At 41.5% G+C, this 12884-nt stretch overlaps 1 protein-coding gene across 1 annotated transcript; it reads right to left on the bottom strand.

Moving 5' to 3' along the window:
- Positions 1-5174: 5174 nt before the first annotated feature.
- WDR77 (WD repeat domain 77) lies at positions 5175-12846 on the bottom strand. The gene is made up of 10 exons (XM_081305293.1): positions 12627-12846; positions 12193-12378; positions 11105-11246; positions 10769-10818; positions 8029-8099; positions 7885-7939; positions 7341-7412; positions 6718-6826; positions 6103-6171; positions 5175-5470 (listed from the first exon to the last, which is right to left on the bottom strand). Exons 1-10 carry the CDS (start codon positions 12739-12741, stop codon positions 5311-5313), a joined length of 1029 nt encoding a protein of 342 aa, XP_081161419.1. The 5' UTR covers positions 12742-12846; the 3' UTR covers positions 5175-5310.
- Between the last annotated feature and the right edge of the window lie 38 nt (positions 12847-12884).

Genomic DNA, 12884 nt, shown 5'->3' with positions numbered 1-12884 from the left:
AGAATTCACAAGGTAAAAAAAGAATATGGTAAATATGATACTGGATAACTGAGAATCAATTTTTTAAAAATATAGCAACAGTATGAAGATAAACAAAACAGGTCTGTCAGTCAGATGCTTTGAGGATTCATCAGTTTTCTTTGTCTGATGCAGAAGTTTTCAACCATGTACCCATCCTCTCAGAGACTTGTGCTGCTAATCCACGTGTACCAACATGAGGTACTAAGTAGATGTCAGTGTAACACACGACAGGGAATAATAATGACAGTGATCAAATCTCCATAATATCTATCTTCATTTCTAGTATGAAGAAACCATGAAAGCTGTTGTTTTAAAATCACTAGCTTGCTTGGATACAATGGAATAAAGATAATCAATGGTACAGAATGTTTGGAGAGGATATTTCACTGAAACTCTGGGAAATCCTGATGGACTGCACCCAACCAAGATGATGTGTCCATTTGTTCACCATCTTTGCCTTCCATTATATACTCAATAAACAGTTCAAAAAATATTCTTTGGGCCTGTGCCAGGCCCTGCTGGGCACTAAAAACTTAGTTTCTTCTTTCAATGACCTGTGGTCTAGTGAACAGATTGATCATGTCCCTAGAGCTGAAGTGTCTTTTTGGAGAAGTAGCATTATGGGTGCAGTGAGGAAAACAACAACAAAAAAGTTTTCTTGTCAGACATGATATCCCATATACCATACCTGGGGCCAATTGAGTCTCACCTGTGCCCTCCATACCTTTAACTACTATTAGCCTGAATAAAGAGATGAGAATTACACCTCCTGAGGTCCACACTGGGTCAGACGTGGCACAACTTCTACCACTGGGAAGAAGATTCCTGGTGTGGTTAGTTAATTCCAATGACCATGCTCTTACTTGCTTTCCAATTCCTACTTGCCTGCTCTAATTGTTGGTACTGGGTCTGTTTTGATGTCTATTCCTGTTCTGCAACCATTAGCTTGCAGTTGGTTCCTAGGGTCTGGGGCCTGAGTCATCCCAGGCTCCTTCTACTGAATAGCCTGAGGCCTCATGGCTCTGTTACGACCTTCTTAATGTGGAAAGCCTGCCTCTCTCTACTTCTCAGGCTCCCTACCCCACACTGCATCCCCTGCCACCAGAGATTCCACATCACTGAGGTTCCCTACTAAGTTTTTGCCCTTCCACTCACACTTCAGCCAGGACCAGCCATTAATGCTCTACCCATCACAGAAGCCAAATTTCTTTGCCAATCTGAACCTCGTTCATCTGCACCTGAGTGGGTTCTCTGGGCTCCTATCCTACTGCAGTGCTTGTGGCTGGATCTCAGACCTGACCTCTCCATATCTACAAAAGTGATTGATGATGCCAAGAATGCCAAAATCTAACAATGGGAGCCCAGGAATGACCTCTGCTTAACTCAGGGATGACAATACCAGAGTTGGCAATTACAACTCTGTGTGTATAGCAAATGATGAATAATAAAATGCTGAATGAGCGTTATGTCGAAAATCAGTGTCATGTTGCTCTGTTTGCTCACAATCCTCTTCCTTGAGTTCTTGCTGTCAAAGGGAAAAATAAATGCAATTAATGCTTTTTTTATACTCCCACCTGGATACTTGGAAAATATCCCTCCTCGGTGCTTAGCCTATTCTCCTGACATTTACAAATGTCTTTTACTTGAGAACTAAAGAAATTCTTACAATCAAGTAAAAAATTTCACACATGTAGCTCAAAGTAACTGGCAAGAGTTTATTGAAAGGATAGGAAAAGAGAAAGGGGGCACTCTCCAGGAGTGGGTCCTCTTAGAGAGAAGAGGGATGAAGGAGACCCTCATCATTATACAAAATATATGTATGAAGATGTGAATTTGGTGTCACCATACCTTATATATAATCAGAGATATAATAAATTATTGTATAATGATGTGTTAAGAATTGTAATGCAAAAAATAAGTAAATAAAAAGAGGGATGTGTGCCTCTTCTGCACTTATTTTATTGGGTATCCCAGATAAGTTTCCAGAGGCCCACCCAGATTCATCTCTTAACCTTTGACTGACAGCAGAATGGTATTAGACTTTCAAGTCTCCACTACCATGATAACTTTAGGTCACTTAGGCCCATATTGACTGGTTCTAATTGGACTCTTAAAACATAAATTCTTAGATTTTATGGTTAGAAGGAATTATCGTTATCTCCCAAGTTTAAGAGCTGGTTTGTAAAAAAAAAAAAAAAAAAAAAAAAAGTCACAAAAAGTCTCCCCCTTCAGGTTAACTTGGTTCCTCTTATTGACATTATTTCAGGCCTGTATTTCTCCTCTGGCTAACAGGCAGTTTGCTGAGGAATGTAACATATCCTGGTCACTTAAGCCAGGCAGGGCTACAGATAAATTGCTTCTTGCAAAAGAAAGCATGTGAGGTACCAGCACAGTAAGCCCAGTTTACAGAACTGTGTTCCCACCATTGACATTTGTTCCCTAACACCCACATCTCCTTCCTTTCTAACGTGCTGTCCTGAGGAAACATGACTAGAGGTTCCAGCAATTAGAGCTTGGATGTTTCTGATGCTGTAATGATTGTGAACTGGTTATATTCCCGGAAGCTAGTGAGATCCCTGAGAATCAGCCCAATGTCTGACACCAGCTGAATCTGGGTAAACCTTCTCCAGTGTTCTTTGGTTCCAAGTATTACTCAAGGAGTGAGCCTTGAGTAGTCCTTGCCAGAAATCAGCAGTGGAATACAGTGGATTAGGCTAATAGTGGACTTCAGAATAATTAAATTGAATGGATTCACTTTCACATTCAAAAATTTGAATCAGTGAAATTAAATGCAAGACATTTTCCTTTGTGTGTGTGTGTGAATTTTTTTTCTTTTTTTAGAAAAAGGAATAACATTAGTCTTATTGCTTTGCTACTGAAGGAAATACACTGGGGACACCTGTCCCAGAGTCTGCCATTCTACCTATCAGGGAGAACAGAAGAGCTTTTCAAGAGGTGATTCAAAGGCTACACTCCACTTGACCCCACCATGCGCCTGACTAGGGTTACAACTCACTGGTTAATTTTGGAGATTTCTATTTCATGTGGTGGGTGAACACCCAAGGACAAAGAGGTGATTTAAAGGCAACATCTCCCACCACCACCCACCCACCCACCCACCCACCCACACACACCCCTCCACCACCTTGTGCCTAACAGGGGTCAAAATTCACTTATTAATTTTGGAGATTTCTACTTCATGTGGTGGGTGTCCTCAGGACAAGATTACTCAGCCTAGATAGGGAAGAAGGGTAATCCTGCACCCCCTCCCCAAGATCAGGGTGTTTGTATGCTTTTAAACAAAGCAATTCCATTGCTCCCTGTTGTAGGTAAATTCCATGCTCACTCTACTGAAACTCTTCTCATGACAAAGACCTAGTGGACAATTGCCCCAAATGACATCATATTCCTGATTATTTTGAGGTCACCTTCTATTTTGAACTATCTTCTTGGCTCACCATAACATACATTGAAAATTGTGCTGGTCCCTCCTGCGTTACTTTGATTATGTTTTCATGTCTTGTGGCAATCATTAATAGAAGTGAATTACTCTCATCAGCACAGATACATCTGAAGCCAAAGATGTTTTTCTTCTTGTAAAACTCTTCCTTCTGTAATGTTGTTTTAGCCACCTTAACACATACACACATTTCTGTGGAGTCTCATCTCTTTCACTTAGTTTTCTCCTCTACTATTCTTAAGAGGAAAAGAATCCTGAAAATATAATGCCCATGTTATGCCCCTTCCTTATTTCCTCTAAGTAACCACAGAATTTAAGCTTTATCTGCTGACTGGTACTAATTGGACTCTTAAACATAAATTCTTACAGATTTTATGGTTAGAAAGAATTATCATTATCTCCAAGTTTAAGGAGCTGGTTAAAAAAAAAAAAAAAAAAGGTCACAAAAGAGAAGCAGAACTTAATTCCAGTTAATCATCCTACTCCTCCCCAGGAAGTAATAGTTAGAACAATGAAGAATGTATTCTTTCCCTGCCCTAACTCTGGGAGATCACATGACTACACATTCCCATGAGAACAGAGAGTTCAGGATTAGCAAGAATGAAATACAGAAGCTTTACTTAGAAATATTTTGCCCATATTCAAACTGCCCCAGTTTTACATGATCTTCCCTAATTTAAACTTGCAAAGTTCCTAAGTATATAATTGATTATATTTTGTTTCAATACAATCAGCAATTTATCTGATTTTAAATGGCAGTGGCCAGTTAAATCCAACCCAAGGAGTAAAGAAACATTTACCTTCATCTCTAAGTAACTATTCTGGGAACTGAGGAAGCAGAGAAAGAGCTGTGGGCTAAGCTGACACTGATAATTCACAGAAGTGGAAATGTGTCTAAGTGCAGATAACATAAAAGCTTCAAAAAAGGCAAACAATGCTAAACTCTTTATTTAATCAATCGATATTCCTAATTCTCTCCCTGATGCTGGATTGCAAAATCTTAGGAGTCTACAAATATAGCAGACTTCCTATGTCCAGAGAAAGGGCCCAGAGGCAGGTCAGTCCTCAGGCTGTTTTTTGGGGTAGCAAAGGTGACAAAGATGTCCCTTTTAGAGTCTGTGTCAGTTTTCTAACTTCATGGAAATGATTTAAGCTCTCCACCACCCTAAACTTTGCTCTGTGAAGCTATGCCAGAAAAACACTTATATTTCATAAACACAAAGCCATGGGGGTCAGGGAGGCATTATACCAGCACTAGCCAAACTCTGGCAAGGAGCTGTGCAAAACTGCGGTGATTGTATCCTATCTCTTTGTCAAGTAGTTGGACTGGATTTTTGCAAATGGAAGCATTTCCCGTAATAATGGTAAATCAAGCTCCATTAAAAAAAATTTAAAGCTGTACCTATCTTTAAGTAGCCTAAGAGCTTACAAGAACCCAGGGATGCCCACATCCCATACCCGACTCAGACACAGCCAATTCGTAGAAAACTACACGGGAAGCATAAAATCCTTTTGTCGATTTTTTTTTGTGGGGAGAGATGTGCTTGAGAAAGATGGAAATCAATTCTTTTTAGTCTCCCCCAGAACCAAAAACTATAGATCTTCATGTACACCGAGGTACACATATATATCCATTTGCAAGAAAGCTTTTCCTTCCTGTGACTATAGGATACCAAAATCCAGCCTCCTTCACACTGAGAAACAATGCCTATGAACTACACAGATCTAGGGTATAACATCCAAGGCTCCTCTGTTGTCTCACAAACGGAGGGGTCAGAGGCAAAGGAGTGGATTCTTAGGAGAGGTTTACTTTCCTTCTTAAATCCAATCTACTCAGCAACACTTTCAGATCCAGGGGCTGGGAGAGGTTCTGTTGGCACAATATGGTGGATGACCTGATGGTCCCAGCCCACTGTGGTGAGGAGGGAGTGATTGAGCGGAGACCAAGTAGCATCTCTCACAAAATCTCTGTGGGCTCGGCTTCTAAACCTAGAACAAAGAAAAGTGGGGGGAAATGTTTAACATGGTTGAAACAAGAAGAAAAAGCAGACCTGAAGGAGAAAGAGAACCCAACACCCAGGGCACATTTTTTGATGTATTAGATACATTTCACCATCTATATGGCCTCATCATCAGGAGAGTAGTGTAGCTATCCACAGTGGATGTCATCAGTCATCCAATCCAGTCCTCTATTTTCATAGATGAAGAAATGGTGGATAGAGCGAGGTAGTGATGTGGGCCAGCGTTAGGCAGCAAATCACGGCAAAGAGGGATGTACAACTCAGATCATCTGTCCAGTGCCTTTTACCCTAGAGCAGGATGCATTTCATATCCATATTCTCCATGTAAAAAGGGTAGACTGCCCACTGTGGGAGAGGGCTGGAATGCTACTTAGAAATTCCACCCACCACCCATAGTCCTCTATTAGGGACACAGCTGGTTGTGAATCAGCCCAGGACTAGAGAGGTAGTCTATAGTCTGCCTGCTTCCAGCACCAAGGACCCTCAAATACAGATGGAGAAAAATCCCTCCAAAGAGGCAATACACTTTTTTAAAGAGAAAAAGGACCTGCTTGTCCATTGTTCCCCCTCCCAGATGTGTAGCCCTCCTGTTACACTTACACCTCAGAAAGGCTTGAGTCCAGCACAGCAAGTGAGCAGTCTTCACTGAGAGAAGCCAGGAAAGGAACACTAGGAGAGGGCACAGAAGGACATGAAAAGTAAAGTCCACGACTCTAAGACAAAGCCCCAAATGGGCTGGTCCCAGCCAATTGTAAACTGACCCAGAGGAGAAGGCAGCCTGATTCTCACTCTTGGTTAAAGTCTCACTACCAAGTTCCAGGGAAAGATAAGGGAAATGGAGCAAAACCAGGGTTCATAATCATTCCTGGCAATGAACCATCCCATTTGGTCCTTCTACTGTTTAAGCAAGAACCCAGGCTTTTTCAACCACATAGTCCTAGAACCCCAAAATATTAATCATTTTGGGTGTTAAGCAAGAATGAAATCATATTTCAGCCATTTTCAGAAAACCCAAATAAGGAACCTACACTCTGTACAACCCAAATAAGCAACTATAGTCTCAAGAGAACTTTGATACTTGGAAAACTCAGCTAGAGTACAGCCTACCTTACAGAACAATCATATCATCAAATGCTTTGCCAACATATGCATCCCCTACACCCCCCTCACCAGCCCGTTCATATCCACCAGACCTCTGATGACAAAGAACAGTACCTGTGTGGGGAGAAGACTAGCCCAGTGACACACTGGGAGTGCACCGCTGAGCTGAGGGAACAGCTTGCATTTTTGGTGTCCACAAGGGAGACAGTCCCATTCTCATCACCTATATAAGAGAGCATGTCCCAAGTGATTAAAAATATGTGCTTTGGGGTGAGCCAGAACGAGATTTGAATCCTACTTTCTCACATTTGAATAAGTTAACCACTCTGAGCACTGGTTTCCTCTTTAGCAAAGTGGAAACAATAAGTCACTGGCTGGCCATGAAAATTAAGATGAAGTAGTTATGATTTTAGTCCCAAATTGTTACAATATGCAAGCCTCCTTCCCATCACAGCACCATAACCACCCACAGTAGAACAAAATATACTACCTAGCAATCCACTCACTTTGTGGCTAATTTCTAGCCATGCCCAGAATAGGGGAGCCAGAGTAATCAGGAATCCAATCAACTGGGGAAAAAAAATCGTCATCTCCAAGGTTAAACTAAAATGAGCACAATTTATCTAGTGTCCAAATGAATCAGTGACATCACATAGCAATAGTACGTGCAACATGGATTAGCTCTTCCTCATCCTCCCCTTCCCAGAGTCAATATGCAATTCAGCACGCTGCCTTACCAAAGACAAAGACTTCACTTTGTTGAGGATGCCAAGCCAGGGAGGTAGGAAGGTAGCCAGGGGCATTGCAACCTGCAAAAAAAAGAGAAGAGAGGTTTGGAACAGAACTCAGAACTCAGAAGAAGCAATTTCTCAAAGCAGTCACTCTAAATCCCAGGAGCACTACTTTTCTTTTTCCCAATCCCTCATGCAGTCATGTCCTCATCCTTGAATCTAATAACCTATATTTATCCATCAGTTTTCTGCTGTTTGTGGGCATGAGTCACAGGAAAGTTTCAAGCACAATGAATAAAATAACAATTCTAGCCTCTTTGTTCAGCTTTGCAGAGTAAATTGCCCACCCAGGAACCAGCCCTTCTTGGTACTCATTGCACAGAATGAAGTTAGCAGAGCCTCAGCAAGAAAGGAGATCATATCACTATGTCACTGTGACTGAGAACCTAGAAACTTTGCTTTGATTCTGGCAAAAAAAAAAAAAAAAAAAAAAAGGCTCTTCCAGGTAGCTTTCTAGTCCCAGCCTCCCACCTCTGGCTCTCAGACTCACCTATCTGTGATGCTGGCTTGGGAGAGCGGGTATCCCATAGTAAAATCCTATTATCCTAGGAGGAGAAACCGAAAAAAAGGCTTCAGAATCTAAAGAAGCAGCTGTTGGACAGGTTGTGGTTGGAGGAAAGAGGTTATATCTCACCTCACTGCAGGAAAGAAACATGGAGTCCTTGTGGGGAGAGGCAGCAACACAGGTGACCTGTCCAGCATGAGCTGTAAAGGACAGAGAGATACATGACAGAGAAGAGGCAGGGAATATTACAAGACCAGCCTAGATAAAATCAAGGGGCAAGAGGGTGTGAAAAACAGACCTGGTCTCATGATCCAATTTAACAATTTTGTGGGGGCTTACGGATTAGCCAAATCTAAGAGGAAAGGTTGATAAATTATACAACCTAAAAGAGCCAGAAGAAAAGTGAATTAGTAAAGATGACGAAGGAGAAATTAGAGTCTTGGTAAGAACAGTGAAGGCATTCTCAATTAGAAAATCATGAATGTAGGAGCTAAATAATTCCAGGAAAGCAGTTTTCATACTGGAATACACATATCTCGAGTAATATACAAAAACTTTCAAGGCAGTTGTGGATGCTGAGAGTTTTAAGCAAATCAATTCCTCCCATGTTTTCTTTCCTAAAATTGAACTGTCTGTACTTTCAAAATCACCCTCCAAACAATTTATAAAAGGAACATATACCTCTTGCCCAGCCCAAATCTTCCCATGGTACAATGCTCAGGTGTATAAAAATCTAAGAGTCCCAAACTAAGTGTCAAAAGGAAATTTTCCCTAAGAGCCAAAGAACAAAAAAAGTATCTAGGTAAAATTCAGTAAAGGGGACTGATCTTGTTTCAGCTACACCACAAGTTTTAACTTATCTCCCTGTTTCTAATAATGAGAAATGAAAAATAAGATAGATGGTTGTCATAAAGACACATTTAATAAGCTTCTCTATTTATAAATGAAGTCAGACTTTTTCTGATAGAAAATGAAATTGAATTTGGCCAACTGATTTAACAATGCAGATTGTTTTTTGCCATTAGGTTATTTGATAGATGTTTTACATAAATGGGTTTACTCTGCAAATCCAAAATTTTGACAAATCTGTGTTTGGAATAAGCATACAATAAATCATATGCCAGAAATTACCTTCTTTGCAACTACTTAAAAACTCAAAATCTTCTAGGTATCAATTTAAAAAATATATAAGGAAGTGTAGCTTTTAATCTTATTAAGAGATCTACATGCAGAAAAATTTTCAAATCACTGCTACTTGTTAACTAGAGGTTGTAAAAACTACCATATCTAAAGTCATTTAACCAGAATTTCCAAGGTAGTCTGAATGTAGCCTCATCTCAAGGATTAAACTACCTTCCATAGTTGTTTCCTAGCCCTAGAGCTCCTGGAAAGACAACAGGATGGTTAAGTCAGAAAAGGAATATATGCTCACTTGAAAAAAAGCAAAGCTCTGGACAAACACCATGGCAGTATACAAAAGATGAAGAATATATGATTCCTCTACCTCAAAGGACTTGGAATTCACGGGGGAATAAGACATAAACACAAAGTACTGATGAAGAAGATGAAATGGGGAATGTGCCCCCCAAAAGTTAGAATTAACCAAGAATATACCATATATTCAAGAAATAAAAAGCAATTCGGGCGTTGTAGCACAGGCCTGTAATTCCAGCTCAGGAGGCTGACAGGGGGATCAGGATCCCAAGTTCAAGGTCAGCCTCAGCAACTTAGCAAGACCCTGCCTCAAAATGAAAAAAAAAAAAAAAACAAAAAGGGCTGAAGATGTGGCTCAGTAGTTAAGCGCCACAGGTTCAATCTCTGGTACTAAAAAAAAAAAAACAAGTATAGGAGATTTTAAGCACTAACACTTATTTTTGACTACCTATCACTATTTTCAAGTACAGGATTTTATTTGGGCCCATGCTGAATTAAGCACTTAGAAACTAGAAGTAGAAGGTAAAGGAATTAAGCCCTTGAAAGAACTACAATGATTCTAAATTCATAGCCAAACATATATCAAAGCTCTAGCTGTTATTTTATAAAGAAGGGCTACCTGGGGCTGGGGTTGTGGCTCAGAGGTAGAGTACTCACCTAGCATGGGTGAGGCACTGGCTTTGATCCTTAATACCCCATAAAAATAAAATAAAGATACTGTGCCCACCTATAACTAAAAAACAATTTTAAAAAAATGGCTAACCAAACAAAGTCAACTGCTAACACTGTTAATAAAAAAGAGCAACATTAAAGAACAGCACACACATTAATGGCACACTCCAGAAAGCAGACTATTTATGGACATGAATATTCAAAAGAATTCAATATTCAAAATCTCAGGGCTTATTCCATGAGAGTGTCAAGAGTCTACTACACTTGAATTAAGCTACTGCAGAATTCTAGAAGGAAGAATGACAGCAAAAGGGCCTGAATGTCCCAACAAGAAAATGGGACTTCAATCTGCAAGAAAACAAAAAAGGACCGATAAGCCAAAGATTATAGATGGAGAGATGAACCACCATCTGTAGAAGGCAAAGCCTAAAACTGAATCAGGCATAAAAGATGGATAAGAAGGTAATTGACCAAATTGAAAAAGACTCAAAAGACCTTGGTGAACAGCTGATAGTGGGGAAATAGGAGGAGTAGAAGAGGACAAAATGTGAACCTAATGTAGCTATGAAGTAAAGACAGTTAACAGAAATAAGGTAACTGAGAAAGAGATATGGAGTAGGTACTGGAGACTGACTACAGTTTTAGGAAAAAAGCTATCAGGCAGAAAAACAAAAATCATCCTAATATCTAAGCAAAGTTTAAAGATCCCAAATGAGTGAATAAAAACAAGACAGCTAAGATCAGGCAAGGAAGCAATGCATACCTCGATATGAATTCAAAACTATCTGCTGAGCAAGGTCCCAAATCTTGATGCTAAAAAGCAAAAGAAACAGGAAACAGAAACTTAATCTTGACATATACTATCAATGCAAATATGAACTTCCTTTACCCAACATGTCCCTTGTCTTTGCCTCCTGGATTCCCACCATTGTCTATTTACAATAGATTGTCAAATCTCTAAGGAAATCTTATAAACATGCTGCAAATTAGTCACTGGGTTCTTATATTGAGCACCAAACATTACTTAATGAGATTAAGAGGACACTAAAGACACCCAAAGGAAGCTTAAGAAACAGGAATGATGAGAACTGAGACCCACCAGAAGTCTTTGCTACCACTGATAGCTTGCGTGCCAGAGCTCAGGACACTGACTGAAGACACAATGTCATCATGCTCATACTTGCAGAACTTGCTGACAATAAGTGTCTCATTCTCATCCAGCTCCCACAATTCAACAGCACCTGTTGGGGATGGAGTTGGGTGAGATGAAGGGGTGAGGATACATGAGCTTGGATCATACAAAGACAGTAATTCACATCTAGGATTCAAGCAGCCATTGTCACTAAACTAACAAAGTTATTCCTATAATAGCAAAGTTGACATTGACGACTTAGCTAGCCAACTTCCAGGTCATTTGGTTTTATCCTGCCTTTCTGTTTTGCAAATAACAGCCTAGTCAACTATGTGGGGAAAGCTGTTAGAAAAAGGCAGGGAATGCTGAACTAGTCTGAAATCCACTCTTCTCCTTCCAGTGAGAAAACACTGGAAAATCAGTTTCCAGGATGAAATCTACATAATTGTCTACACAGTCCACTGATGTTAACCCTTCCCAATTAATCAGACACTAATATTTGCTGAACTATTTCAATAAATGTCATGCAGTCTTCATGTTCAAGTTCAACTGTCAGAGATGCCTCGATCTTTAGTGTCCTACTTTTCCATTTGATCAATGCCTGCCAACTTCTAAATGTGGCGTTTTTTAAATGCCAAGCCCTCCATTGCTGAGGCTGACATTCAAACCAAAACAAAATGGAGAGAAGTAAAAGAAAAAGGGAAGAAATGGGATGACAGTCTGACTTCAGCACCATCTTCAAAATCAAGATTATCCTTGGTCTGGGCTGCGGAAGTCAGAGAGATTACAAACTGTTTCTTAATTTTGTTATGGATTTTTCTAGGAACCCCCATCAGGCAATTTTAGAACTGGAAAAACATACTTTTCATCTACACTAGAGTTCGCGTTTGGAACAACATTCTTAGCTGCTTTTCACCTAGTTCGCGTTTGGAGCAACATTGTCAGTTCCTCCAAGCATTGAGTAAGGGGAAATCAAAGATTGATCCTAGCTGGACCCTAAGCCTACATTCCATCTGGGCGGGGCGTGGTGGGGAAGATAAAGGGAATGACCTCACCTGAATCAGAAGCCACGAGGATACCTCTCTCCCCCACCCAAGTGAGGTCGGCCACTCCGGCCTCCGTCTGGACTCCAGCGGAGCAGAAGCCTTCGTTGGGGGCAGCACACGGGTCCTTGAAAAGCCAGAGGGAGCCAGCCCAGCAGCGGCCACTCAGGCTGGAGGCCCCGAGCAGAAGCGCCCCATCTAGGGGGGGTACAATCTGTCAGCGTGACAGGGGTGGATGGGCTCGTCTCCATGGTGACCGCACAGAACAGCACGCGGGCCGGGTCTGGATCGGAGCTCGGGAATGTGGGGCGGGATTGGGACACTTCGATGGCGCAAAGCAAGGATCAGGACGGCACGTGGGACGGGGCGGGTTGGGAGGGTCAGTCCAGGGTGGGGCGCCCCGGGGCCGGGGCGTGGGAGCTCCCAGGCCCGGGATCTCGGCTCACCAGACCGGTACCGCGCAGCCTCCAACTGCCGTTCCATACAGGCGGGCGCATTAGGGGGAAGGTTCCACTCCCGGGCAGCCGGGGCTACTAGTGGGGGCGGCGTTTCCTTTCGCATCTCCACGGTTCCAAATCCAACCTAAACCCAAACTGTAAGTCTCCGCGATTCAGCTAGAGCAGCAACCCACACGTGGTGCACCTCCGGGCCTCCGCCCCTCTGGAAGCGACGGCAACTCTACTTCTCGCGAGAATTGCTTCTAT

This window comes from Spermophilus citellus (assembly GCF_964194105.1).
Source record: "Spermophilus citellus genome assembly, chromosome: 9".
In the NCBI taxonomy this organism is placed as follows: domain Eukaryota; kingdom Metazoa; phylum Chordata; class Mammalia; order Rodentia; family Sciuridae; genus Spermophilus; species Spermophilus citellus.
Note: the sequence above shows the minus strand (reverse complement) of the source record. Positions and strands in the feature narration are given on the sequence as shown.

Coding starts and splice junctions, on each gene's coding strand:
- WDR77 (XM_081305293.1), bottom strand. CDS start 12,741: ATGCGAAAGGAAACGCCGCCCCCACTAGTAGCCCCGGCTGCCCGGGAG. Junction 11,247..12,192: donor CCTCGTGGCTTCTGATTCAG/GTGAGGTCATTC, acceptor CATCCCCAACAG/GTGCTGTTGAATTGTGGGAG. Junction 10,819..11,104: donor AGTGGTAGCAAAGACTTCTG/GTGGGTCTCAGT, acceptor TTTGCTTTTTAG/CATCAAGATTTGGGACCTTG.